The 27,787-nt window shown below is 40.7% G+C and overlaps 1 protein-coding gene across 1 annotated transcript; it reads left to right on the top strand.

Annotated features, from left to right (window-relative positions):
• On the top strand, positions 1–27,787 carry LOC149448724 (retinol dehydrogenase 12-like). Its single transcript, XM_089651714.1, has 5 exons — positions 1–122; positions 7,952–8,081; positions 17,956–18,198; positions 25,798–26,100; positions 27,254–27,787. The coding sequence occupies exons 2-5, from the start codon at positions 7,961–7,963 to the stop codon at positions 27,547–27,549; spliced, it is 963 nt and encodes a 320-aa protein (XP_089507840.1). The 5' UTR covers positions 1–122; positions 7,952–7,960; the 3' UTR covers positions 27,550–27,787.

Consider the following 27,787-nt stretch of genomic DNA (forward strand, 5'->3'; position numbering starts at 1 on the left):
TGAGGAAGCGGAAGTAGAGTGTGATTGCGGTCCAGGGACAGGAGATGGTGTCGGTGTGTCCGTTGCCAGCACAGAGCGGGGCGGAGGTGGCAGACAGAGCCGAGAATCGCTGAATCTATACAGTGAGGAGGAGGACGTGTTGTGCTGTGTTTGCTGCATGCACCCAGTGACTGACATCACTGTAGAATGAATGGAGACCAAGGAAGCAGGCCGGCTGTGTGAATGTGCTCCTTCCAGTCAGTGCTGATTGGATTTAGGGATGCCACCTCATCCCTTTAAAACCGAATACATATTAACCACTTGTCCTCCTGAGGATTTACCCATCTTCATGACCAGGCCATTATTGGTGTTACAGCGCTGCGTTACTTTGACAATTGCGCAGTCATGCAACGCTGCACCCAAATGAAATTTACGTTCTTTTTTCCCACACAAATTTAACTTTCGGTGGTATTTGATCACCTCTGCATTTTTTTATTTTGCACTATAAAAAAAAAGACCGACAATTTTGAGAAAACGATATTTTTGACTTTTTGTTATTAAACGTCCAATAAAAAAAAATTAAATCAAGTTTTGTCATAAATTTAGTCCAAAACGTATTCTGCTACATGGCTTTGCTTAAAAAAATAAGTGTAAATTAATTGGTTTCCGTGAAAGTTATAGCATCTATAAATGGCGGTATATACACTGGATTTTTTTTTTGTTACAGTGGGTGTGGGGAGAAGAACCCCTGTCTGCTGTCATAAGTTGGGGCGGGATTTCTGGAGCATGTTACACTCTGTATATTGGTGGAACATGCTCACCTTTTTGAACACTGCACTTGCTGGGGGAGAAGGGGGGGGTAAGCTTAGGGGCTAAACACAGGTGCCGGGGCTGATCCCGCTAATGCTGCGTTTTTCGGGACGCTGTACTATAATGTGAACGCTGGTATAGTGCTGATCTGATCAAAGATATTGGCCCGTTCAGACACTATACTAGCAATGGAGGTTTATTGCGTATGAGTGTGTTCCTGGCAATCAAGGGGTTAAATGTGATGACTGGTGTACTGACAGGCAATCTAAAACTATCTGGGAGGGGTGTGAAAACTGCAGGAGCGTGACTTAACTATATATATATATGTGATTTTGCGCACCCATGCCACCCTGTAGCAGTATTTCTGCTATAGGGTGGTCAGGAAGCAGTTATAGAAGTGTTTTTTGTTACGGCGCTGCGTTACTTTAACTGACAATTGCACGGTCATGCTACACTGCACCCAAATTAAATTTACGTCCTTTTTTTCCCACAAATTGAGCTTTCTTTCAGTGGTATTTGATCGCCTGTGCATTTTTTATTTTTTGCGCTATAAAAAAAAGGCTGACAATTTTGAGAACAAAACAATATTTTGGACTTTTTGCTATAAAACATGTTCAGTAAAAACATTTAAAAATCAAATTTCGTCATAAATTTCGGCTAAAATGTATTCTGTCATGTCTTTGCTAAAAAATATCCCAATACGTGTAAATTAATTGGTTTATGTGAAAGTTATAGCGTCTACAAATGGCGGTATATACACTGGAATTTTTTTTTTTGTTACAGTGGGTGTGCGGAGAAAAACCCCTGTCTGCTGTCACAAGTTGAGGCGGGATTGCTGGAGCATGTTACACCCTATATATTGGTGTAACATGCTTACGTTTTTGAACATTTTTAGCCTTTATAGTCCATATTTGAACAAGCTGGTCCCTGTCTCCCAGTTTTTCTACTCACCCTGTCACTTGGGTTTCCATTAGAGACTGCAAGTGGATATTTTCCCTCCGCAATAAAAAGGCACTATTATCACTGTTAGGAAATCTGCCCTGAGAAATCCCATGCAGCCATTGCTAGAGTAGATACAAGTAGACAGGAAGTAGTTGCAAGTGATCCGCAGTACTGAGATGCAGCAAAGGAGGTGAAAACAAGTATTTAAACATTGCATTTGTTTATGATAAATAGGGCTGATTTACTAAAGGCAAGTAAGCTGTTCACTTTGTAAGGGGTTTTTCCCCAGAGCTCAGGAAATTAGGTGAAGCTCTGCTGATTCCATCATCCTATCATGTGCAAGCAAACATACTGTTGTGTTTTTTTTTTTTGTTTTGTTTTTTCCTTGCCCTTGATTGTGTCATCTTTGTAAAATAACGTTTCACCTCATTCACTAACCTAACAGTGAGTGAGCAGTGCATGAGGTTAGATCTTTTTTTTTTTTGTTTTTTTTTTACCTTTATTGACGTACCACAAAATGACAATTTTGCGTGCTGCAGCTGACCTGCAGTGTAGTGAGCTGCTCTGTGGAAAAGCAGCACCGCACATCACTCCTGTGTTGTGATGACCTGTATTGTTCTTGTGCATAACAACGCAGATCACCACATAAACTTTGAACAAACCCTTAGGGTTTACATTTACAGTAATTGTTTCCACCATCCTTGTCAATTTAGTAGAAGTCATTCCTTCTTTAATTGCTGCAAAAAGAAACAGAATTGTCTTCCTCACAAGTATTGCAGTGCTGTTTAATGTGTAGAAAGTATTTGCCACAATCCTTAACCCTTCTTTAATTGGCTCACAGATTTCCCACAACCCTGAGTTTAAGAGTTTAACCATTTCCCATTCTTAGGACATAGAGTACCTGTACGTCCTTGGGGACAAGTGGTTATACCAGAATGATGGCTGAAGTTGCAAAATGCAAGATTTTCAGCCAGCAATGTCTTTTCTCTACAGCCACCTGATCACTTTTACAAGACTCAAAAGGGTCCTCTCTCCTCCACCATTCACCACTACACCCTCTCAGGCCAGCTGCAGACAGACGACTGGAAGGAACATCTGTTCCTCCCCTTCCTCTGTGATAAATAATTCCAGAAGTGATGTGTACTACATCAGTTCTGGTTTCAGTTTTGTTTACCAATCTGTACTGGCCAGACAGATAGGCAATTAAGGGAGGGGATCAGGGGTCTAATAGACCACAGATGAGATCAATAAAGAGTGCCTGTCACTGCCCAAGCTATAACAAGGGATGTTGTTCATCCCTTGTGATAGCAATAAAGTTGACTTAAAAAAAAAAAAGAAATTTAAGATACACAATAACATTTTTTAAAAATTCAAACAACCCCCCCTGTGCTCATGCACAAGTGGGAATCGCCGCAAATGTCAAAGTGAGAGCAATAATCCTAGCAGCACAACTCATGCTTAGCTCTAAACTGGTAAGCTCCAAAGGCCTTTAAAGCCGTGTCTAAAGAGCATTTAGGTACCGTAGTTTGTTGTCATTTTACGGGCTTGTAAAATTTTAAATATTGTGTTTGTGTGCACCAAAATGCTAAGTTGTGTTTGATAAACAGCTGCACAAATATCACGTGTCATGAAAACATTGCAGCAACCACCATTTTATTCTCCAGGGCTTTTGCTTTCAGAAAATATATGATCCAGGGTTCTCTCCCAAAATATGTAGATGTTTACATGTATGTGAGAAATTTCAAAATTACCCCAGACAGGAAATGGTTAAATGCAACCACTAGCAAAGAATGTGGCATCCTTAGCTATGGCAACTGCACTGGGAGTTTGATGTGTAATGCGATGCTTAGAGTACTGGACATCAAAAGGGTTCCTGGGGTGTATTGTTTAATTTAGCAGCACGGATTAATCTTGCAATTCTTTATGGTAATGGCACACACCTTAGACTACAAGGCTTGTCTTGGTACCTGCAGACAAGAAGCAGGAAAGGATCTGACATAATTTTTGCACTGTTTATAATTAACGTGAGTGTAAAGTTAAAATTAAAAAAAGTTATACTTGCCTGCTTTGTGCAATGGGCCTCTCTTCTCGGTGCCACCTTAGGAAGCTGCTTCTTCCACTGAGAAGTAGTCATCACCATCCATCTTTCCTGTGTCACCTTCCATTTTAGTACACCCGAGCTTCAGCTTGGAGGCTTCCCAAGTTTGGATCCCTGTCTACCCATATGATCTGGCATTCCAAAGCTGCCAAATGCAGTCCTCCTCAGCTTGACTGTGGTCCCCCACTTTCCAAAGTTGGAAGATATCTGTTGACCATTTGTAGATGCTTGGGTGTCTTGCATTTTCAAATGCCTAGGTACCAGAAGTGGTGTCCCAGGGTTACAGACTAGAGTTTCCTTCCTGCCCCCTCCACTGTAGCATCAAACCTCCCTGTGTCCCATCAGTGACTATCAGATCTTCATTTGGCACTCTCTAAACCTTTGGACCAAGGGGTCATAGCCCCAGTCCTTGGTGCAGAACAGTTTCAGGGGGTTTTCTCCAATCTTTTCACAGTCCTAAAACTCAAAGGGAACATTCACCCGATCTTGGACCTCAATGCCCTGAATTTTTTCATTTGGTTCCACAATTTCTGGATGAATTCAGATGGATCTGTCATTGCTTCCCTTCACACTATAAACACCATAAATATGTGTTCCCATCTTTCCAGCTCAACAACAGTTTCTGCGTTTTACTTTAGGGATCTCTGCAGGTTTTTTACTCTTCCATTTAGCTCATATTCTGCCTCTCAGGTGTTCACCAAGGTACTTGCTTCAGTGTTAGCCCTGTTTTGCCCTTGGGGTGTTCCAAATGTGGGATAACTGGATGACCTTCAGCCGTGAAAACAATCAGCAAGGCTGTTAGAGGACAACATGTCAATGACAATCCAGACACTGCAGAGGTTTGAGTAGACCCTGAACCTTCAGAAATCGGAGTTGACTCTACTTCATTGCTTGGAGTTTCTGGAATGCAATGTTTCCTAGGCCAGAGTGCTCCTTCCCCAGGACAAATTTCAGATTCTAAGATCTACAGGTTTTAAATCTACCATTTTGTGTTCTTGAATCCAGAAGTAATCTGACCCTATGCTACTGCATGATAATGGCGAACTTCTTTTTGAGGCAGGTCCATTTTTCCATCTCCAATACAGACCTCTACAAAATAACAGATCGTCATCGTGGGACAATCTGGTGCTGTTTATGGACAGACTGATCAGGGTGACACCCAGAATCAGACTGTCCATGGCTTGGTAACTTGGAGACCTAGTGTTGGGGAAACCTTTTCTTCCTATGTTCTGGAGAATCCTGTAGACAAATGCCAGCCTGTTCAGCTTAGGGGGAGTCCTAAATAATTTACTGATACTGGGCACTTGGTCATGGAAGGAATCTTGTCTCAACATTTTGGAGCTTTGGTCCATATGGATGTCCCTTCGGCATTCGACCAACCTGTTAAAACGCAATTCAATTCAGATCCAGTCAAGCAACACAATGGCAGTGAAGCATATGAATCATTGGGGAGGAACAAAAATTCTCCCTGTTAGAGGTAGAGTAGATCTTGTCCTGGACAGAACTTGAGGTTCCAGCCCTGTCAGCCCTTTACATTCTTAGCCTAGATAGTCACCAGGCATATTTCCTCAGCTGGCAGCATCTGGACCTGAATGAGTGGTCTCTGCACCCAGAGGTGTTCTAAGACCTGTGTGACAGGTGGGCAGTGCTGGATGTGGACCTCCTGGCCTCCATGTTCAACAACAAACTGGACAGGCTTTGTCACGTACCTTGGTTGAAGGCCGAGCTAATGAGAGGGCTTCCCTTGCAACTCTGGTCTGAACACCCCTTAATGTGGTGACAGAGGTACAAGGCTCAAAGAAGCACGGGTGCCAATAGCTTGATAGCAGGTGACTGCCACTGTCAGGGATGTAGTCAAGGTGAGCCAGGGCCATACACAGTGAGACAGCAGCATGGTCAGGTGGCAGGCGGAATTAGTTACAGGTCAGCAAGCAGAGCGAGGTCCAGTAGCAAGCCAAGGTAAGCACCAGGAGATCACGCAGAGAGTAGTCTAAGGCAATCCGAGGTCAGAATCCACAGAGCAAGGTCAGGAGCAAGCCGGGTCAGCAACAGAAGATCAGTCAGTACAAACAGGAACATGGATCACAGGAAACTGAAGAACATCCAGCAATTAGTACACAGCAGAGTCTCCTTTAAATAGGCAGCTTGGTGCCAATGTGGTAAGACGTGTGCCGATGCACAATGGTGCATAGAAATGCGCCTACGTGTCATTGCATGCTGGATATTAGCCTGGGCTTGTCTGTGTGCTTTTACATGTGCATGAGCAGTAGTTGCACAGGAATGAGCAGTAGCTGAAGAAGAATTAGCATTAACTGTAATAATTAACATTAGCTGAACTAGTTTCCTGAAAGGTTTGCATCTGAGTAAAGCGATCTGCTGATAGAAGCGGTGGATTTGCTAGTGGATCAGAGGGATCTGTACACCCTGATCTATTCCTTTCCTCCCCTTTAAAACTTTTTCCTTGCCTGATCCGCAGCACCAAGATGGAGGGCATTCTGGTGATCCTCATTGCTATGTTTTGGCCAGGGCAGCTGTCGCAGATGCAACATGCTTCCAAGCTTCACAGTCACTAGCTTTGATGTATTGGCTGTTGAAGCCATCAGATCTGGAAGACTTACTTTTTTTTGATGATCCTCTCCTGTTTTGGCAGTTGGGTCTAGTCCAACATTTGGTTGTAAGTACCATGAAGGGTCAGGTCTCTTCTTTTTATTCTGTTTCAGACACAATTGGCTTCCCGCTCTCTGATTAATATCTTTGTGCAGAGGGTCTCCCGTGTAGTCCCCTTGATCCAATTCCCTCCATGGGATTTGACTCTTGTTCTGTCGGCATTTCAGAAGCCCCTGTTTTTAATCAGCCAGAGGTTTTCCTTTTGTCTATTCTAACCCAAAAGGTTGTTTTTCTTGAGGCCACCATCTTAGCTAGGTGCTTGTCTGAGATGGTGGCTTTGTCTTGTACAAGGAAAGGTGATATCCAGGCCAGGTCTTCTTCTACCCAAGATCATGTCTGCCTTCCACCTTAATCAGGCCATTGTTCTTCATTCTCTGTCCAGCTCCATTTCACCAAAGAGAAGTATGGCTTATTGTCTTAAGGATCAAATTCTTCCCTTGCTAGTTAAGGCTCACTCCGCTAAGGCAGTGAATACATCTTGTGCTTTATGGCATCAGATCTCTGCTTTCCAGATTTGCACAGTTGCCATCTGGTCTTCTGTTCCCATGTTCTCTAAGTTCTGTCAGGTAGACATTTCTGCCTCATCTGATGCTAGCTTTAAGTGTGGGTTTTCAGGCAGGTCTTTGAGCTGCAGGTAGTCCCCAGTTATTTAAGTTTGGCCTGTTAGCAGTTCAATGTTGTCTTGCTCCACTGCTGCTTTTGGAAATCCCAAAGATTTAAGAGTTCAATGGACAAGAAAGAAAATGAGATTCTTGCAATTGCCATAAAATCCTTTTTATTTTCTTAGTCAATTGGGGAACACAGGTCCCACCCCTCTGTGTGTATAATCATGATCAAAGTACTGCTTTGCTACAAAACTAAAGCATACAGTAAAGGTGGGAGGAATCCTACCCTGGGATGGTCAAAAGCCTTTTCTGTTTCATAGCGGCCAATCCTCTTGTAGATGGCAGTATAATCCAAAGGTTTAAGACTTGCTAGGTCATTCAGTGCACTCCCAAGTACAAGATTTTATGGCATATACAAAAATCTTGTATGCTGCGAACATTGGGAAGAAGCTATGTTTATGTCATTATTTCTACCCAAAGTTTAGGTTTCAGTACTTTATATCTTGATATGCAAAATTTTCCAAGTCATTTACCACCAGATGTATTCCAGTTTCTCACAGAATTAAAATTTGGTAAATGTACCTTTTTTAAATTAAGGCGTTTGTCAACATCCAAACTGATATTTGTAGTCTACACTACTAGTGTTTCTTAAACCTGCCCTCACTTCCACCAAAGGTAGATGAATAGAAGGTAGCCTCACACATGCACAGATGGAGTTATTATTGCCTCATTAATATTACTTACCTAAATGGACTGCTGTTGGGACTTGAGCACAGGTTTAGGAAACGCTGCTTTACCCTATGGTTAAGTAATATGAAACACTGTAATTGATTGTTTGCTTTTGTTACAGGAGGACACCATGTACGTTCTGGTCACTGTGCTGGTGGCATTATTTTTAACTCTTTATTTAAAGTGGCTTAAGAGCAGGCGCCTATGTCTTGATGCAAAAAGACTGGATGGCAAAACTGTCCTCATAACTGGTGAGTTTCTTTTAAACAAATAGCTCCTCCATTCTTGTCTAAAGCTGATACAAGTTATGCCTACATTGTATGTGTATATAGTGCAATTGTTGATGAGAATGTGCTTCAATTTCTTGATTTTTTTTTTTGCCATAGCACCCTTTTAAACTGTGCAAAATCTCTAAGCCCCCCATTCTAATATGGGGTCCCTGTATCAAGCTACAATCCTCAGTCCCCCCCCCTTCACATCGAGTTTCCCAGATGCCCCTTCACATACATCGAGGGCCCCATTTCCCCACCCCATCACTTTGGGGGCCCCAGTTCCCCCCTCCCCTGTCTTGCCTGTCTACATCATGGAAGTGCCTGACGCTGTGCAAAAATAAAGGACGCAGAGAGACACCCCTAACAAGCCCAGAAGGCACACTGGTTGAGAAATGCTGCCTTGGATTAGGTAAATATAGCCTTAAAAAGAGACACCATCATGTTCTAAATTCGTGGGATAGCTTTGTTTTTTTTTATTTTTTGACTTATAAGTTGATGTGATACCTTTATTATAGTTTATAGTAGCTAGGTTTTTGGTGGTCACAGCAGCTTCTTGAAGGCTTTGTCCTGGAAAGAGGAAATACGCTAGAGATGTTGCTCAATGCTTTATTTCCTTCTTCAGTGTTCTTTTTCAGCTTTTAAAGACCTAACTTAAGTGTAGGTGCTAAGATACTGAAATGAAAATGCTGGGTGCAATAACTAAAAGCAAGTCATACACACACACACACACACACACACACACACACACATAATAGACAGGTAGTCACATGCAGGTACTTTTAACCAGCATTTTACACCATTACATATTCTACGCATGTGAAAGACCCTCTACCAAATGAACACCTGCCCTGGCACATCATAGCATTTACTCGGCACTCCAAGAAATAACAGAATCCAACTGCAATATTCTTGCACTGTCAAAACCTCCACTTTTATCACCACACGACATACAGGAGGATATATCTTATAGTCATCACAATCTGCATAATAACACACACCAATAATAATGTGAGCATTACAGCATGAAACAGACACATTATTTGACAGCGTCACAGCATAGAATTAATACATTACCAAAGCTATGTGAAGGCGGGAAGAAACAGATCCCATCGGAACCATACTGCACAGGGGTCACGGGAAAGCCGTAAACGTGACCAGTCGATGAGCCCATATAGCCTTGGCAAGAGTCCCTTGTCACTAGGAGGCTCCCAATCGATCCTGTTTAAATTCCCAGCTTTTAAACCATTTTCCTGACAGCTTTCCTGAAGTGGGCCGGCGCCACACCCACTCTAGGAGGAACTAGCAGAAAGGTTCCGTGAGGATAACAGAGTCACGCCCAGCCACCATATTGAATCAACATCGTTATCTACAAAGTCACACTTTTGCTTCAGATCAGCTTCTTATCTACCCTAAACTTCTCATCTACCCTAAACTTAAAGATTTCTAACTTCTCAAGCAAGTAAACATCTTTAAACAGGTTCTTATCTTCTAATGTGACATTACTAGATGTCATAAACACGTTCAATCCCATAAACAAGTTCTTATCTTGCTATAAGCAGAATATCTTGTGACTCTGTTCCTTTAGCTTAGAGCAGTGGTTCTTAACCTTTTTGGAGGTACTGAACCCCACCAGTTTCATATGCGCATTCACCGAACCCTTCTTAATTGGAAAAATAAAATATGATTTTTAAAATTCAAAACATAGGTATATATTTATACATAGGTGCACAAAATGAACAAAACCATTAAGAACAAAGAACAAAACCATTAAAACATGATTTTCACACAAAAACAAAATAATGAATATTTACCGCAAATCAGTATGACTTCTGCTGTTGTCTTTCAGAGGCCAGTTCAGAAATGCGCGGCATTACCTTGGCAAGTGCCACTCTCATGTCATTTTCGCAACAAAGTCTGTTCCTTTTCTTCGTCTTTATGTCCAGCATCCTCGAAAAGGATTGCTCGCAAAGATATGTTGTAACAAACGGTATGAAAATTCATCCCCCATATAGTAATTCATCCCCCATATAGTAATTCATCCCCCATATAGTAATTCATCCCCCATATAGTAATTCATCCCCCATATAGTAATTCATCCCCCATAGTAATTCATCCCCCATATAGTAATTCATCCCCATATAGTAATTCATCCCCCATAGTAATTCATCCCCCATATAGTAATTCATCCCCCATATAGTAATTCATCCCTCATAGTAGTTCATCCCCCATATAGTAATTCATCCCCCATATAGTAATTCATCCCCCATATAGTAATTCATCCCCCATAGTAATTCATCCCCCATATAGTAATTCATCCCCCATAGTAATTCATCCCCCCATATAGTAATTCATCCCCCATATAGTAATTCATCCCCCATAGTAATTCATCCCCCCATATAGTAATTCATCCCCCATATAGTAATTCATCCCCCCTATAGTAATTCCTTCCCCATATAGTAATTCATCCCCCATAGTAATTCATCCCCCATATAGTAATTCATCCCCCATAGTAATTCATCCCCATATAGTAATTCATCCCCCATATAGTAATTCATCCCCCCTATAGTAATTCCTTCCCCATATAGTAATTCATCCCCCCTATAGTAATTCCTTCCCCATATAGTAATTCATCCCCCATATAGTAATTCATCCCCCATATAATAATTCATCCCCCATATAGTAATTCATCCCCCATATAGTAATTCATCCCCCATATAGTAATTCATCCCCCATATAGTAATACATCCCCCATATAGTAATTCATCCCCCATATAGTAATTCATCCCCCCTATAGTAATTCATCCCCCCTATAGTAATTCATTCCCCATATTAATTCATCCCCCATATTAAGTCCCCCCTGTGTCAATTCACTTACCTTTGCTCCGCGCGTTCCTCTCGCTGTATTCCCGCGCCGTTCCGGTCTTCAGGGCGGACTGTGAGAGGAGCCTAGCTCCTCTCACGTTCGTCACGCTGCCCCGCCTACACACATCCTGACAGCCAATCACTGGCTATCAGGATGTGAGTGGCAGCGAGACTGGGCAATCATTGCATTTGAGTCCCTGCTGCCCGAGAGGAGGGAGGGGAGCGGGCGCCCGGCACACAAGAGCCGCGGCTTGCCGACCACTGGGCATGTCATCACAAATCATGAGTCGGGTGTGGGTCACCTCCGCCGAACCCCCGAGACTGACTCACCGAACCCCTGGGGTTCGATCGAACCCAGGTTAAGAACCACTGGCTTAGAGAAATGACATAAGTCATTTCTCATGCTCCTGGCATTTGGGCAACAATCCTTTTTTGTGAAAATTACCCAAGAAACAAAAGGTCCAAGGCCAATACATTTCATAGGCATTACAGGTACAAACCTATAGTAACAACTAAGATTTCTGTCCTATCTTGTTGATATTGGCTGGGTTTGTATAGTTAGCAGCAGATATACCTAAATGATCCTCCAAAATGGAGAAGTCAGCTGGCCTGTTTGGATTTTTTTTCCTGCCAATAGTCGTTTCCCTCAGAAATATAGCCCAGTCACAGTATCAAAGCATAGATGTGCATACTTGGACACTGCAACATTTATTAATAAGAACTCTGGGAAGCAGTGCTTCCAGACTTTCTTTCACAAAATCCCAGTGTAGTATTATAGAACTAATGACCCTCCCTCCACAAAATTATGGGGTACTTGGAAACCAGCTTCCAACTGTCATGTTTGCAGTTTAAGATGTAGGCAACAAGAAATTATTTTGCACGCTCTTCATGCATAATCCCTGTTAATGTTTTTTTTCATCCTCATGGTCTCAACAGTCCCCAGAAAGCATAAAAAATATAAGCATGCCGCATTAGGATTGTAAGCTTTCACTGGCAAGACCTCAGGTCTTGAATTGTATTGTAACTACCATCTCCCTTTATTTTGTAAAACTCTGTAAAGTCAGCACTATATTAATAAGATCTGTGTCTTTCCCGCCCCTCCTGTCATCCCCTTAGTTCCATGCACAGTGAATCTCTGCTTTAGTTTAGGCAAGATCTCTGGGGAATAATTTGTAACCTTGAGATTGTCCATGCTTTTCCACTATTTTTTTTCTCAAATCTCATACAAGTCTTTGCTGCTCTTTCTCTTCTCCATGCTCCATGTGGCACACAGACACACACACAACAGAAAGGTTGAGTCAGTTTTTCACCATTTTAACTGGTTGCTGGTGTGATTTCTATATTGTCAGCACCTGTTACTTGATACAGGTGAGTTTTATTACAAATTGCAGGAGATCACAAACTTGGAATGCAATTTTTTCTTACAACTTTGAGAAGGTGCCAATAATTTTGTCCAGTCCATTGTTGGAGTTCTGCATGGAATGTGTCAGATTTGGCTTTTTGTTTCTCCACTTTTTTGTGTCATATACAATAAAAACAAAAGATCTAAACCTGAGAATGTGTAAACATTTGTAAATCCACCAATTTTCTGGGCGAAGTGGTGCATTATCTGATAGAAATGCAGGGGTAGCAATATTTTTGGCCATGATTGTATATATTTGCACAGATTTACACGGTAAGATTGTGCAAATCCATATTGCTATTTTGATGAATCTGAAGCTTCCCTTTAACCACTGAAAACAACATATTTGGTTTTGGGTGGGCTTCTTATTCAAGCAATAACTTGTAGTGTATTGCTCTTTATGTAGAGATTTTATGGTGCATTTGAATTAGACCGCCATTTAGTAGCACAGTTGCCAAGACTGCATGATGCTTATCTTTATTAAGAACATATTAATTTGAGTTTAATCCACTTAGAGATAACAAATGTAAATCATTCTTTTAATATATGGATGACCCGGCGTCTTTATTTTGATATGGACATGTTCTCATCTCTCATTAGGCGTTCTCACTCCATGCCATGAATCTCTTGGCGTGTGCTGCTTGAAGAGCATATTTACAGAAGGCCACGCTGTGATTTGGCTTGAGTAACTTGCAGAAATGCCAAATGACCAAAACTTTTTCCAAGAGGTGCATTTGTCCAGCTGAATGTTCAGTTGCCTGTAAAAGAATTACTACTGACGGAGTCATAAGTAGCTGGATTTTCAAAAGGAAGCGTTAGCTGTGCCACCTGGTCTCTGTGTGACTTCTGGAATTTCTTCAAGCCTGCATTAGTCCTGTCCACCCCCACAGAGAAAGCGGCATCTCCTGGCTTTGCTTCCCTGCAGGCTGCTAGTTTGTTATATGTGTGTTGTATTTTTTTTTAAAAAGGGGGCTGTAAGATAGTATTTCCATGTTTGGGTGTCTCTTAGTTAAAGGTTAAAGGATATTTAAACCTAATTATAAAATTGTAATATATTGCAACTCACATGGCATTAGATGGAACAGCTGCATTAGTTAATTTTTTAGCCTAAGCACATTTTATAGCAAGTACAGACAATACTTGCTGATCTTGCCAGAAATGCAGTGTCCTTGTCACTTCCTGTGAGCTGATCTGAAAGCACAAACAGTATTATCATCTTTCTGAAAACTACTAATCCCCTATCCCCATTAAATGGGCATAAAGAGAGTCCAGCCTAGGCGACAGCTACGGCTCTATAGATGCAGTGGAATGAGTAACTCTGAGGAGGAGAGGAGGTTGAAAAAAATGGCACATAAAGTTTAGCCAATAGGAAAATGAATAAATCAAAAATATTCATGTATGGAACCCTAAACTTTAGTTGATCTAGAGCAGGGGTTCCGAACCCCAGGGCCATGCACCGATACTGGTCTGTGGCCTGTTAAAAACTGGACCGCAGCACCACCCTGCAGGAGGTGAGCAGAACAACTTGATGTTTACTTACAGCTGCTTGCTGACATAGAGGATGGCAGGACGGGTGATGGCAGGAGAAGTGAATGGTCTCGGAGACACCTGTTCTTGTTGTAGTGTTGCTCTGCCTATTACAGGGAGCGTATTGTCTGTGTACAATGCGTTACTGAGCTCCGCGTAACCCCGCCTTCTCTTGTACCAGCCACCCCAATGCCTGGCATCAATCTCCACCCCCACCCTGGTGTTCTGTCCAGCAGCTTTCGCCCCTGGTGATTTTGGTACACTGGCTGAAGAGGACAGAGGCGGTCTGAGATCATAGGTAGGAATGAGGAATCATCTACTCAACTACTACTACTCTATAGTTGCCATGTGTCCTTAGGGACAGTGTATCAGCAAGAATGCCTCTACTTGGGTATTGTGTGTGCACATATCAGCTCCTATATCAGCAATGGTGACAACACAACCCCCCAGTTCACCAGTGTGGACTGTTTGGGTAGCTTTACAGTATTCGGGGAGCTACCACAACATAAAATGTCCAAACTGTAATCAGCAAAGTACTTGGTCCCCCGCATTCTCATAGGACAGGAGTGTTCTGACTTCAGTGACTGCTTGCTTGTTCAGAAAGAGTGCACCATAAATCTGACACCATCTTGATCCTGACACAGACACCCCCTTCCCCATGTCTGTCCATGGAACAATTGTCTTCCAGGATACCTGTCCAGGTGCCTGAAAGGATGGGGACCGCTGATCTAGAGGAAAAGAAAAAAATCCCTTTAAAGCATTGTCCAATGTATTGATTTTATTACAGGCATTTATATGGTGTTGACAATTTATGCAATGGTTTTAAGTACTGTACATTCACATCAACCCCTGCCTTCAAGGAGCTTACAATCTGAGGTCCTCACCTCACATGCATGCATATACTAGAGCCAATTTACCCAGCTCCTGAGGAAGTCTGTTTCGCATTTTCACAGCTCTTACTGTGAAGAAGGCTTTCTGTAGCACAGGTCAGACCTCCAGACAAAAGAGTGCCATTATGTTTTTTGCTACGAGAATGAGCAACTTCTCACCAAGTTTTCTATCAAGATCACCAGCCTCTACTCTTCTCACCCTTTTCTATGAACTTTTTCAGCTCGTGTCCTGCATCTTTATGGTTTTTGCTCTTTTCTTCCTCTGCTTCTGATCTCTGGTTACAATTTCTCCACTGCCCCTGGTATTTATCCCCCATTTTGCTTAATCGTCACCAGTCTCTGATGCCTCACACCTATTCCACTTGACTATTACTAATCCCTGTCCTATCCAGCTCCTGTGTTACTTATTTCACTGTGTGATGTAATGTTCACTATACACCGCTGCACTGTACACTGCGCTTTATGTTGTATTTTCCATGCTGCTCCACCGTATTCCCTATGTTGTATAATCCTGGCTACTTTACTGTACAGTACATTATATACATCACACTTCTCCAATGTGATACATATTATATAATCCATACTGCTACATTAAATACATCTGCTGTATGTTATATACTAGGTATGCACCAAAATTTGGGTGGTCAAAAACGCCCCTTTCGGCCAGCGGCTGATATGAAAAAAAGCACTGATACAGGTGCCAAAAAAACCCAGCCCCTTGCTGCCACCAGGCCGACGCTCGGTAGTTCTCAGCCTTACTTGAGAAGCCATTGAACAATCCCGACGCTGGACATAGAGATTAGTGAAGGAAAGATGGCCTTCACTCATCTCCATGCCCTTGGACCAGGGTTATGTCTCTTCCAGTTCCGGCCATTTTTTTTTTTTTTAAAAGCACTAGATCAATGCTTTTTTTGATCCAATGCTTTACATTACAGAGGAGAGATGTGGGGTCTTATTGACCCCATATCTCTCCATAAAGAGGAGGTGTCACTAATTCTATCACAAGGGATTTATGCATTTCTTGTGATTAAGAATAAAAATGATTAAAATTTTTTTTAAAGGGACAGGGCAAAAAAACAAAAAAAAAATTAAATAAAAAAGTTTAAAGTGCCCCCATCCCCCCGTGCTCGCACGTAGTGGTGAACGCATACTTAGTCCATGCCCACATATGTAAATGGTGTTCAAACCACACACGTGAGGTGTCACCAGAACGTCAGAGCAAGAGCACTAATTCTCACATTAGACCTCCTCTGTAACTTTACACTGCTAACCTGTAGAAATTTTTCAAGCATCACCCATTGAGATTCTTAAGTACCGCATTTTCACGCCATTCCACGAGCGTGCGCAATTTTAAAGCGTGACATTTTGGGTATCTATTTACTCGCTGTAAAATCTTCTTTCATATTTTACAAAAAAAATTGGGGTATATATTGTTTTTTTTAATCAAAGTGTATTTTTTTCCCAAAAAAAAATTCATTTTTAAAAACTGCGCGTTTCGGTTTTTGGCCAAGTGCATTTTGAATTTTGGTTTTCGGCACCAGAATTTTCATTTCGGTGCACCACTATTATATACACTGTGTAAATTGTGCTGTATATTATGTAATCTAGACTTCTGCACTTTATACCCTGTACTCTGTTATACACACTGTACTGCTCCTCTATGTAAACTGTGCTAAACATCATAAGAAAAAGAGTTTCTGAAACTACAGCTGTAAATCATTTTTATCTGTGGTTTACCTTAATCCAAGTGATCACAGAATATCAGATCAGAATAAGAGCTTTGCCATTACATTCCTAAGTGAGTTTAGGTTTTTATGACTGAAGGAAGCTAAAAGTGATTATATTAACATGTTATCTTCATCCTGATTTTAAATCTTGGCTCCTTCTATTTCAGAATATAAATAGATTTTTATTCCATTTTTATAATTTTTATAACATGTATTTTTCAGCAATTTACTTATAGACTTATGACTGATCTGGATCTGTCAAAGTTCATTTTACAGTGTTTTCTTAAGCTCTCAAGTCCCACTAAGAGAGCATGATTTGCAGGTAAAATCATGTATGCATATGTGGAGTAAATTGTATATCAGCAGTGTGGTTTAAAGTGGTATTAAACTCAAAACCAAATGTATTATATTGCCGCTTACCAATCATTAGATGTGGTGGCTGCATTAGTTTTCCTTTTTAGGCTTTTTTTCGCTCTGTTTTCACCTGGTGCTCTGGTCAGTAACACACCTCCTGTATTAGAGTGCCTACACTCTGGATGAAGGAGCAACAGGGACACCTTTGGACAGCAGCATTGTCCATCTGAGGGGAGTGTTAGATGTACTAGCAGATGTAGATGCATTAACATATTGAAGCCAATTGTTTTAAGAAGTTACAGCAACAAATTGTGTTCCTTTTGGGATAAAGGTTTTATATGACTAAAAGTTGATGATTGTAAGCACCTCTGTCAGTGGTAAATGGTTTGTCTCAGCTCTCTAACTGCTACATCTGTAGGATAGTTATTCTGTAGAAAAACAATAGACAGTGGGGCAGCACAGTGGCTAAATGGTTAGCACTTGCGCCTGGCAGCACTAGGGTTATTGGTTCGAATCTCAGCCACAGCACCACCTGCCTGGAGTTTGCATGTTCTCCCTGTGTCTGCAGGGGTTTCCTCCAGGTACTCTGGTTTCCTCCCACACTCCAAAGACACACTGGTAGGTTAATTGGATCCTTTCTAAATTGCACCTAATATGTGTAGGTATGAATGTGAGTTAGGGACCTTATATTGTACACCCCTTGAGGGTTAGGGACTGATGCGAATGTACAATATATATGTAAAGCGCTGCGTAAATTGATAGCGCTATATAAGTGCCTGAAATAAATAAATAACAGACCTGCTGGCCAGATCACCAGTTGAAAATAAAAGAAAGAGCCTAAAAAGAAAACTAATACCGCCATCACATCTGAGAATTGGTAAGCTGCAATATTCAGTTTGCTTTTGGGTTTGATACTGCTGTAACTCTTTGTGGATATCCAGAAAACATGGATTGTTCGTTTGAGGAGAAGTTTGTGAAACACCTACTTTCAGGATGGTGTGATGCTTTTTGATGGCCCTTTCTATAATAAAATGTAGTTGACGAAGTTTCTCCTTGCTTTCAAAGTGAATATGCTTGTTTTAAAACCATAGGTGGGACTTCTGGTGTTGGAAAAGAGACGGCCATTGCTTTGGCAAGACGTGGTGCCCGTGTTTATATTACATGTCTTGATGAACAGAAAGGAGAGGCTGCTGTACGAGAGATTAAGAGGGAGAGCTCAAGTATGAATGTCCGATTCTGCTGTCTGAACTTGGGAAACCTGCAAAGCATACGTAACTTTTGCAGAGAGTTTCTGAAGGCTGAAAAACGTCTTGATATCCTTATAAACTATAATGGTAAGAATTGTGTCATAAATATCTCTTTTTGGGTTCATCTTTAACTTGTGTTGACTATGTTCTCTCAGAATACATATTATAGCCGTGCCCTGGGGTCAGAACTAAAATTGTAAAAGTTAAAAATGTAACCCTCTAGAGTATGGAATAGCACACTAAGAATGTAGTAGCTAGCTAATTCAATCTAGAAATCAGCAGGCACTTGATAAACTGTTGAAATTGGTGATTTTAGGTGCATATGCAGCTTAGATTTGGATTGGATTTGCCCACTCTTGATTGAAACCTAAGTTTAACCTGTCACAAACATAAACTATTTCAGTTAAGGCTGTTTTCACACTGCTGTATGGCAAAAACGCATATTCATTTTTGCTTCGGTTTTTGTCACGTTTGTGTTGCATTTGTTTCCTTGGACAAAGCACTTTCCACAGGTGCTTTGCGTTTTTGATGCAGTTTCCAGTCATTTCAATGGGGAGGTGCGTTTTTTTTTTTTTATTGAACAAACATGCACCAAAAATGCAGCAAGCAGTACTTTTAAAAATGCAACTGAACCACAACTGTCCAGTGTGAAGAGTTCCATAGGATTTAGGCCCCTTTCACTTTTTTTAGGCAGACTCTATCCATTCCCTCATTCTAACTCCAATTCCCAGAGCCTCCAAGGTATCCATCATGAAGCCCCAATCTACTCTATCAAAGGCTTTTTCGGCGTCGATTGACATAACCACCGCCAGCACCTCCTCTTTTCTACTTTTCTGAATAAGCATCAGGGATCTCAACCCATTGTCCCTACCCTCCCTTCCTGGGACAAAGCCCACCTGATCTCCATGTATCCATTTAGGCATAAACTCCTTCAACCTGTTTGCCAAGACCTTTGCATATAACTTGGTGTCTAAATTCAACAGTGAGATTGGCCTATAGTTAGAACACTGTGAGGTGTCTTTTCCTTCCTTCTGCAATAATACCACATGAGCCTGTAACGATTCTCTCCTCATATCGATCTCTCCTCCCAGGGCATTCATATATTTCTCCAATTTGGGGATCAGTTGTTCACTAAACTTTTTATAATACCTCGCCGTGAAACCATCCGGTCCTGGGCTTTTCCCCGTCTCTGTGCTTTTTAGGGCTATTTTTATTTCTTCTTGTGTAATTTCTGCTTCAAGGGAGTTTAATTGATCTTCTCTTAATTTCGGTAGACCCGCATTTTTTAAATATATCTTTCTTTTTTTTCTATTTTCCATTTCCCTATTATTTACTGCATCATAGGGATTGATATTATACAGCTTTCTATAATAATCCATGAATACCTTTGCAATCTCCTTATTTGAATGAACCAGTTCACCCTTAGGGTTTTTTATTTTATCGATATAATTCCTATTTTTCTTTTTTCTTAAGGCTCTCATTAGAAATTTTCCCGGCCTATCTCCCCATCTATATCTCTCACCTAGCACTTTGTCATAGACTCTCCTTCTCTCCTCCTCCATCAAGGTCTCTAACTCCCCTTTTTTTTTTTATTATCTTCTGCTTTATTTCTTTTGCTATACTATTTTTATGTGTCTCTTCCAAATCAGATATATCCTTTAGGAGCCTACTGATTTTCTCTCTCCTTTCTCTTTTCTTTCTGGCCCCAACTGCAATTAGGATACCTCTTGTATATGCCTTATGAGACTCCCATACTGTAGCCATCGATACATCCTCTGTCTCATTCTCTCTAAAAAATCTCTCAATTTCTTTCCCAATCCTTTGGGTGGTATCTTTATCAAAGAGAAGTGCTTCATTCAACCTCCATCCCACCCCCTCCGTTTTCCTCCTTCCCCATCCCATTCTCAACACAACAGAGGCGCGGTCTGAAAAATTCATTGCTCCTATATCTACTTTGACCATTGATTCTAAAAATCGATGTTCTATCAATATATAATCCAACCTTGAGTACGTCTCATGTGCATTTGAGAAGAATGTATAGTCTCTGTCCTTCATATGCATAATTCTCCATGCGTCCACCAATTGAAACTCATGGATCATCTTCTTTAATAATCTCAGAGATCTATTTCCTTCACGCTGCACAGAAGAGGTTGTATCATTTTGTGGGTCCATACAGAAATTAAAATCCCCAGCTAATATCAAACAGCCCTTTTTAAAATCCATCAGTCTTTTTAACACACCTTTCAAGTACATCTCCGGTTTCTTATTTGGACAGTATACATTCGCTACTGTACACTCCACCTCTTGTATTTTGCCTTTCAAAAACAGATATCTCCCCTCTGGGTCCTCTTTTCTATCCTCCAACTCAAATCTTATATTTTTTCTGAACCCTATTGCCACCCCTTTAGCTCTCCTGATTGGGGAATCTGCATAATACCATATTGGATAATCTCTAGATTTTAATTTAACCTTAGATTCTATCTCGAGATGTGTCTCTTGCAAAAAACCACTGAGGCCTCTCTATGGTGTAGTTCTTTAAATAGCCTAAATCTCTTCACAGGGCAATTCAACCCTTTTTACACCTGTCTATATTTGATCCACTAAAAACAGATGTTCCCCTTCCATCTAGCGGATCGGATCAGATGATGGCCGGGTGTAAACGGACAGGTGGTCGTTTAGATCCTACCACCCGTAGAAGAGTGTGCTGTGTCTGTGCCCACTCTGCATAAGCAGAGCGGACATGGAGCAGCCATCAGCCTGCTCAGCAGGGATCAGTGGGCTCCTAGCGAAGCCCGCCCCATGTGGAAGGGCCTTTAAAGGGATGCATTTTTTATGTATATATACATATATATTTTTTTTTTTTTAAACTGAACAACGAATCAGCGTGAAAGCAGCATTAAGTGGAATTAAACCATCGATTTGAACAATTAAAAAAAACAGTTACATTGCCTGCATGCCGGGAATGCTAACTATCACATTTGCTTGTGTTCTCAACCAAACTGTCAAACCATCAAATGGCTGGCATCATAACTGATCATATGTGCAGCACCACAGCAACTGCAGATCAAACAGAGGCCAAGCTGGCAGTTTCCTTGGCTGAAAACGGTCGAATGTTTAAAGCGGAAATAAACAAACAATGACTTCAACCAAAGGTTACCTATATCTAGCGTTTTACAATAGTAATAATTACTTTTATATTACAAACTATTTATTCCATTGATATTTCTGGGCTTCCACTTCAGATCTTTATGACTTTTGTGGTGCATATTGCATTGTGTAGTGATTCTCAACCTTTTTTCAGTTAAGGCACCCTTTAAAATTTTTGGATAATCTCAAGGCACCCTTTAAAATTATGGATAATCTCAAGGCATCCTTTAATATTCTGCAGAATCTCAAGGCATCCTTTTAAAATTCTGCAGAATCTCAAGGCATCCTTTTAAAATTCTGCAGAATCTCAAGGCATCCTTTTAAAATTCTGCAGAATCTCAAGGCATCCTTTAAAATGATGGATAATCACAAGGCACCCTTTAAAATGATCGATAATCGCAAGGCACCCTTTAAAATGATCGATAATCGCAAGGCACCCTTTAAAATTCTGCACAATCTCAAGGCACCCCAATCCAATGTAAAAAGCTATTCTACACATATCCAGTACACCTAACATTAGAGGTGATTTACTCTTCCAAAGCAAATACACCTTTATACACTGTTACCAATTAGTATTCCAGTGTGTGTCTCTCATTTTCTCTCCCTCACTCTGCTAATGTGACCCCGGTGCTGATGGAGAGGGGCAGGGGAGTACCAAACAAGCATGATGTGCATGCATCCGACGTCCTCCTTATCAACTGATGATGTCATTGGTTGTTAGGATGCTGGCAGCTAGGTCATAAAAGTGCACAATGAAAACATGGCTTTGTGTACTAAAAAGACAGGACTGATGCACCTGCTGGCTTGTATACAATTTTTGGGCTTTTTGCCGAGGCACCCCTGAACAAGCCTGAAGGCACCCCATGGTGCCTGGACACCCTGGTTGAGAAAGGCTGGCATAGTTGCTTAGTGATTAGCCCTGCATCACCAGGGTCCATGGTTTGCATCACAACCAGGACATTACCTGCATCGAGTTTGCATATTCCCTCTGAGCTTGCGTGGTTTCCCCTGGGAGCTCCAGTTTCTTTCCATTTTATATGTAACATAATGATAGATTGCCTGGTGCTGCTGCATATGTTTTTTTCTGATTTATCCTACTTTGTCTTGTCATAAGTGGGTTGCTGTTTTTCTTCAGTTCCGTAAATGAGGCTCAGCAGAAAGCTCTTGGGTATTATATACAATATCATTTACATTAAATACAAACCACCTTATTACATAATAGCGTGTAGTACTGTGATTTTCTTTAATTATTCCAATGTACATAATAATGTGGTTACTATATTTTGGTACAGAAGAAGTAATTGCCTCAGAGTAGTCTGTTTAAAATAGGTTGTATTGGAACTGCCCTGAAGAAGCATGCAAAGGCATTCTTTAGCATTTTAAATCAAGCAAATCTTTATATGTTTATTTAATTGAAAACCTTTTTTAACTGTGCCTTCCACAGAATTAATTAATTTCATTAAATTGACTACCTTAATGTGCTGCATTTATACCATTCTCCACTAGATGGAGTTGTGGATTTTGTTGCGAGTGACTGACTGTATCTGCAGCATCTCCAACAACGACTACATTTCGTGGTCATTCCTATTAATTGTATTCTCATCGACTAAAAAATATATATTCATATTCTGAAAGTCTCACTTTTTTAGCAGTTGACTTTTTTGTTATTTATGCAGTGATATGTACTCTAGACAACATGCGTAAGCTAGACTTTTTTTGACAAAATGTCAAATCATCTGTGTTTTCTCGTAATGCAAAGTGCTGAAATAGAGAGAAACATTTTCATTTAATATTCTCCTTTCTTCAGTAGACTAAAATCTGCTTGCTATAAGTTACTTCCTCTTGCACTTTGCGCTTTCTTTGTAAATAAATCATTTGTTTATGTATCATATGTTACAGCCTATTAATTGTAAGCATAATTACCTTAGTTGCAGGTATATGGCTGTGTATTAATTTCTCCTTGGCCTAGTATCTTATAATGATTAGGTGTTGGCACTAAGAAAGAACGAGTTTATGAAGAAACCAGTTGTACGTTTTTAGACAGTGGATATAAAAAGTCTACACACCCCTGTTAAAATGTCAGTCTTCTGTCATGTAAAAAAAAATGAGACAAAGATAAATAATTTCAGAACTTTTTATACTTTTACTGTAACCTATATACTGTACAACTCAGTTGAACAACAAACTGAAATCTTGGAGGGAAGTAAAATAAACAACTAAAATAATATGGTTGCATAAGTGTGCACACCCTTAAACTAATACTTTGTTCAAGCACCTTTTGATTTTATTCCAGCATTCAGTCTTTTTGGGTATGAGTCTATCAGCCTGGCGTATCTTGACTTGGCATTATTTGCTCACTCTTCCTTGCAAAAACACTCCAAATCTGGATGTGAGGGCATCTCATGTGCACAGCCCTCTTCAGATCACCCCACAGATTTTCGGTTGGATTGAGGTCTGGGCTCTGGCTGGGCCATTCCAAAGCTTTAATCTTCTTCTGGTGAAGCCATTCCTTTGTTGATTTGGATGTATGCTTTGGGTCGTTGTCGTGCTGAAATATGAAGTTCCTCTTCATGTTCAGCTTTCTAGCAGAAGCCTGAAGGTTTTGTGCCAATATTGATTGGTATTTGGAACTGTTTCTAATTCCCTCTACCTTGACTAAGGCCCCAGTTCCAGCTGCAGAAAAACAACCCCAAAGCATGATGCTGCCACCACCATGCTTCATTGTGGGTATGGTGTTCTTTTGGTGATCTGTAGTGTTGTTTTTGCTCCAAACATATCTTTTGGAATTATGGCCAAAAAGTTTCATCAGACCTTAACACATTTTCCCACATGCTTTTGGGAAACTTCAGATGTGTTTTGGCAAAATTTAGCCGGGCTTGGATGGTTTTCTTCGTAGGAAAAGGCTTCCATCTTGCCACTCTACCCCATAGCCCAGACATATGAAGAATATGGGAGATTGTTGTCACATGTACCACACAGCCAGTACTTGCCAGATATTCCTGCAGCTCCTTTAATGTTGCTGTAGGCCTCTTGGCAGCCTCCCAGACCAGTTTTCTTCTCGTCTTTTCATCAATTTTGAAGGGACATCCAGTTCTTGGTAATGTCACTGTTGCGCCATATTTTCTCCACTTGATGATGACTGTCTTCACTATGTTCCATGGTATATCTAATGCCTTGGAAATTCTTTTGTACCCTTCTCCTGACTGATACCTTTTAACAATGAGATCCCTCTGAGGCTTTGGAAGCTTTTTGCGGACCATGGCTCTTGCTGTAGGATGTGACTAAGCAATTTGGGGTTAATCAGAGGCACTTTAAATAATGGCAGGGGAGTACTGACTCCTATTTAACCTGATTTTGAATGTGATTGCCTAATTCTGAACACCACTACATCCCCAGTTATAAGAGGGTGTGCACACTTATGCAACCACATTATTTATTTTTTTTATGTAAACTCCCCCTCCTAAAAGATTTCAGATTGTTTTTCAATTGAGTTGTACAGTTTATAGGTCACATTAAAGGTGGAAATGATTTATCTTTGTCAAATTTTTTTACATCACAGAAACCTAACATTTTAACAGGGGTGTGTAGACTTTTTATATCCACTGTAGCTCATAATGATCAGAACCTGACATTTTGATGTGCATTTGAGTAGTTATTTTTTTTGCAGTATGCAGCCTTCAGAGACCAGCAAGAAATTGTATTTTATAACACTAGGTTGCTGAAATCTGGTTGGTTGCAATGGAATATTGCACACCATTGCTCACTGCACTGTTATTAAATAAGCCCATTGATCATTGTATTCAACACTGGCAGTCTTTTTCCGATTGTGTGTTCATCAGGATTTGGGTTGGCAGGATGATTAAATTAATGGATGTCACATAATTGAACAGATTTATCACAGTGATATAGAAATGATAGTTCTGTTAAAGAAAAATCAGCAATTTATTTTTGGCTGCCTGTAGTGTATTCTAACCATTAATGGGCTTAAAGTGCACACAGACATCTTTGAACTTCAGTGTTACTAAACCCAGGACCCTGCATTCATTATATTTGGTCTCCCACAGTACACACAACATGGACATGCAATTATTTTGTCTGTCTTATGAGGCTGCATGATCCATGACCCTCTGTCTGGACAGTGCTGATTGGCCCTGTTTGGATCACATGCACCCTCCCAAAAAAAAAACACTCTAGCAATACACTCCGAACTGAGCATGTGCAGAGTGACTCCTAGAACTCTGTACTATCAGCAGATGGATTGGGGACAGTAAAAGTGGACAATCAGAAAAAACAGGATCAAAAACCCCTTAGAATCCACAGTGAGTATAACAAGCATGCTTTACTGCATATACAGACTGATTTTACTGTTGTGGGCTTTAAGCCATTTCAATCGTTCTTTCTAACATCTGGAAAAAAAACTTTAATTAAACAGTGCTAACTTTTTATTCAGTCTAAGGGCTGAGCAAAGAAGGATGTATTCCACAATGAATTTTGCTGCATTTTTTTGTTTCAGTCATATATCCTTATTCTAATTCTCAGGAGTACCAGCTCTGCTAGACTGGACAGATAACGGATACAGCATGTGTTTCGGAGTCAACCACCTTGGCCCTTTTCTTCTCACCAATCTACTGCTGGACCGCCTCAAACATTGTGCACCAAGCCGTATTGTTAATGTCACTTCTAACATTCACAAATATCAGAAGCTGGACTTCACAGACCTTAACTACAACACAGTGCCACTTTTTACATACTGCAGAAGCAAATTAGCAAATGTCTACTTTACCCAGGAATTGGCTCAGCAGGTGGAAAGGCATGGCATATCTGCATGTGCTGTTCATCCAGGTCAGGAAATACATTCTGTTGTGGCCTTGCTTTTTTTCATAGCGTGAATGTGCCTGCTGTACCATGTAGTTGAAAAAGTATCCTGTTTTCTTTGTATTGCTTCCTTTGTGTGAAATCCCCGGTGTTCCTGCCAGGCCCTCTCCTTTCCTTCTTAAAAACTGACCACACTAAGCTGGAGAACACATCGTGGTCAGTTCGCTAGCTTTACTGGGAACTCAGCCTACTCTCCTCCTCCAAAGTTTAGACTTGTCTTGACACCCCCCTTGAAAGCTCCCAGTCTGCCCATGCAGGCTGCATCTCTCAGTGTGATAGTAGGATGTATATTTGTGCTTTGCTCGAAGTGTTATGGAGGGCAAAAGCCAGATCACCAACTTTCGAGCTCTAAAACACCATTTTCATATTAAATGCTTTGGTTTTGGGGGCTCTTTTTTCATTTGAAAGGTGAACAGTTCTCTGATGCAAGGGCTGTATTGAGTACTTATAAACTTAGCACTGGATTTAAAATATAATTCACATACTTGGTTGTAATCCAGTCTGATGGCACAGTTGGTGTTCTGTTTATTCAGTCTGCAACAATGTGATGTCCACATTTTAGACTGTTTCCAGGTTTGATATGTGCTCAGTGTGGTCAGATTTATTACAATTTTGCTTCTTATAATATTTTTATGAGTAATCAAATAGTTTTTAATGTTGATAACAAAATGCCTGGCTTCCAGTTTTTGTCTCTGACTCCCAACTTAAAGTAGAACCCCAGTAGGCAGCCATCTAAATTTTTATCCCTTGGACACAGCAGAACACAGAGCCATTCCTCTCACAGCCTGAGAGTGCAATACGTGGTGATATTGTACTGCTCTGTCTATTGATCAGAGATACTGACTGCTGCACTGATAACACTGTATGTCAATGCAGCAGACAGTGTCTGGTCAATAGCCACAGCAGTGCAATGTCACCATAGTGACACTGTACTGTTCTGGTGAATGTGTATGTATTACATATATATGTTTATATATATATATATATATATATATATGTATATGTATATATACACACACACTTTAAAAAGACTCAACATGTCCAGGCTTGAGCCTTTTTAATTGGGTGATCTCTGCATATGTTAAAAGATGTCGCTCTTAATTTTGTCTTTCTCTTACAGGTTATGTTGTTGGTGAGTGGACATCCCAATTTTCAGTCCTGTTCCGCATAGTGATGTATGTCTTCACATCGATGTTCTTCATCTCCTGCCAGGCAGCTGCTCAGACTGTAATTTACTGTGCTGTATCTGATGACATTCTCCAGCACAATGGAGGTTATTTCTCAGACTGTAAACCATTCAAGTTGCAGCCACATGCACAGGACACTGGAATAGCCAAAAAGCTTTGGGAAGCAAGTGAAACAATGGTTGGTCTTACCTCCTCTCCGAGGGAACATTTAGCTGCAAGAACACGATAGCATTGATATTATCAGAGATCCACAAAAACTGAATCCAAACCCTTAAATCTTTTCACAAATCTTAACTATGGTTATACGTAAGTCGGAGTATGTAAATGAAGAAAATCAAGATGTCCAATATACAGATCAAACATAGATACAATCTGCACAATGTATTGGTGCTGTTTAATAGAGCCTGCAACAGAAGTAACACAATGTTTTGTTTTCGATTGAAAAATAAAATGTTAGAATCCTGTTA

This window comes from Staurois parvus, unplaced genomic scaffold (assembly GCF_062004578.1).
Source record: "Staurois parvus isolate SC_StPar_1 unplaced genomic scaffold, SC_StPar_1.0 ptg000661l, whole genome shotgun sequence".
Classification (NCBI taxonomy): Eukaryota; Metazoa; Chordata; class Amphibia; order Anura; family Ranidae; genus Staurois; species Staurois parvus.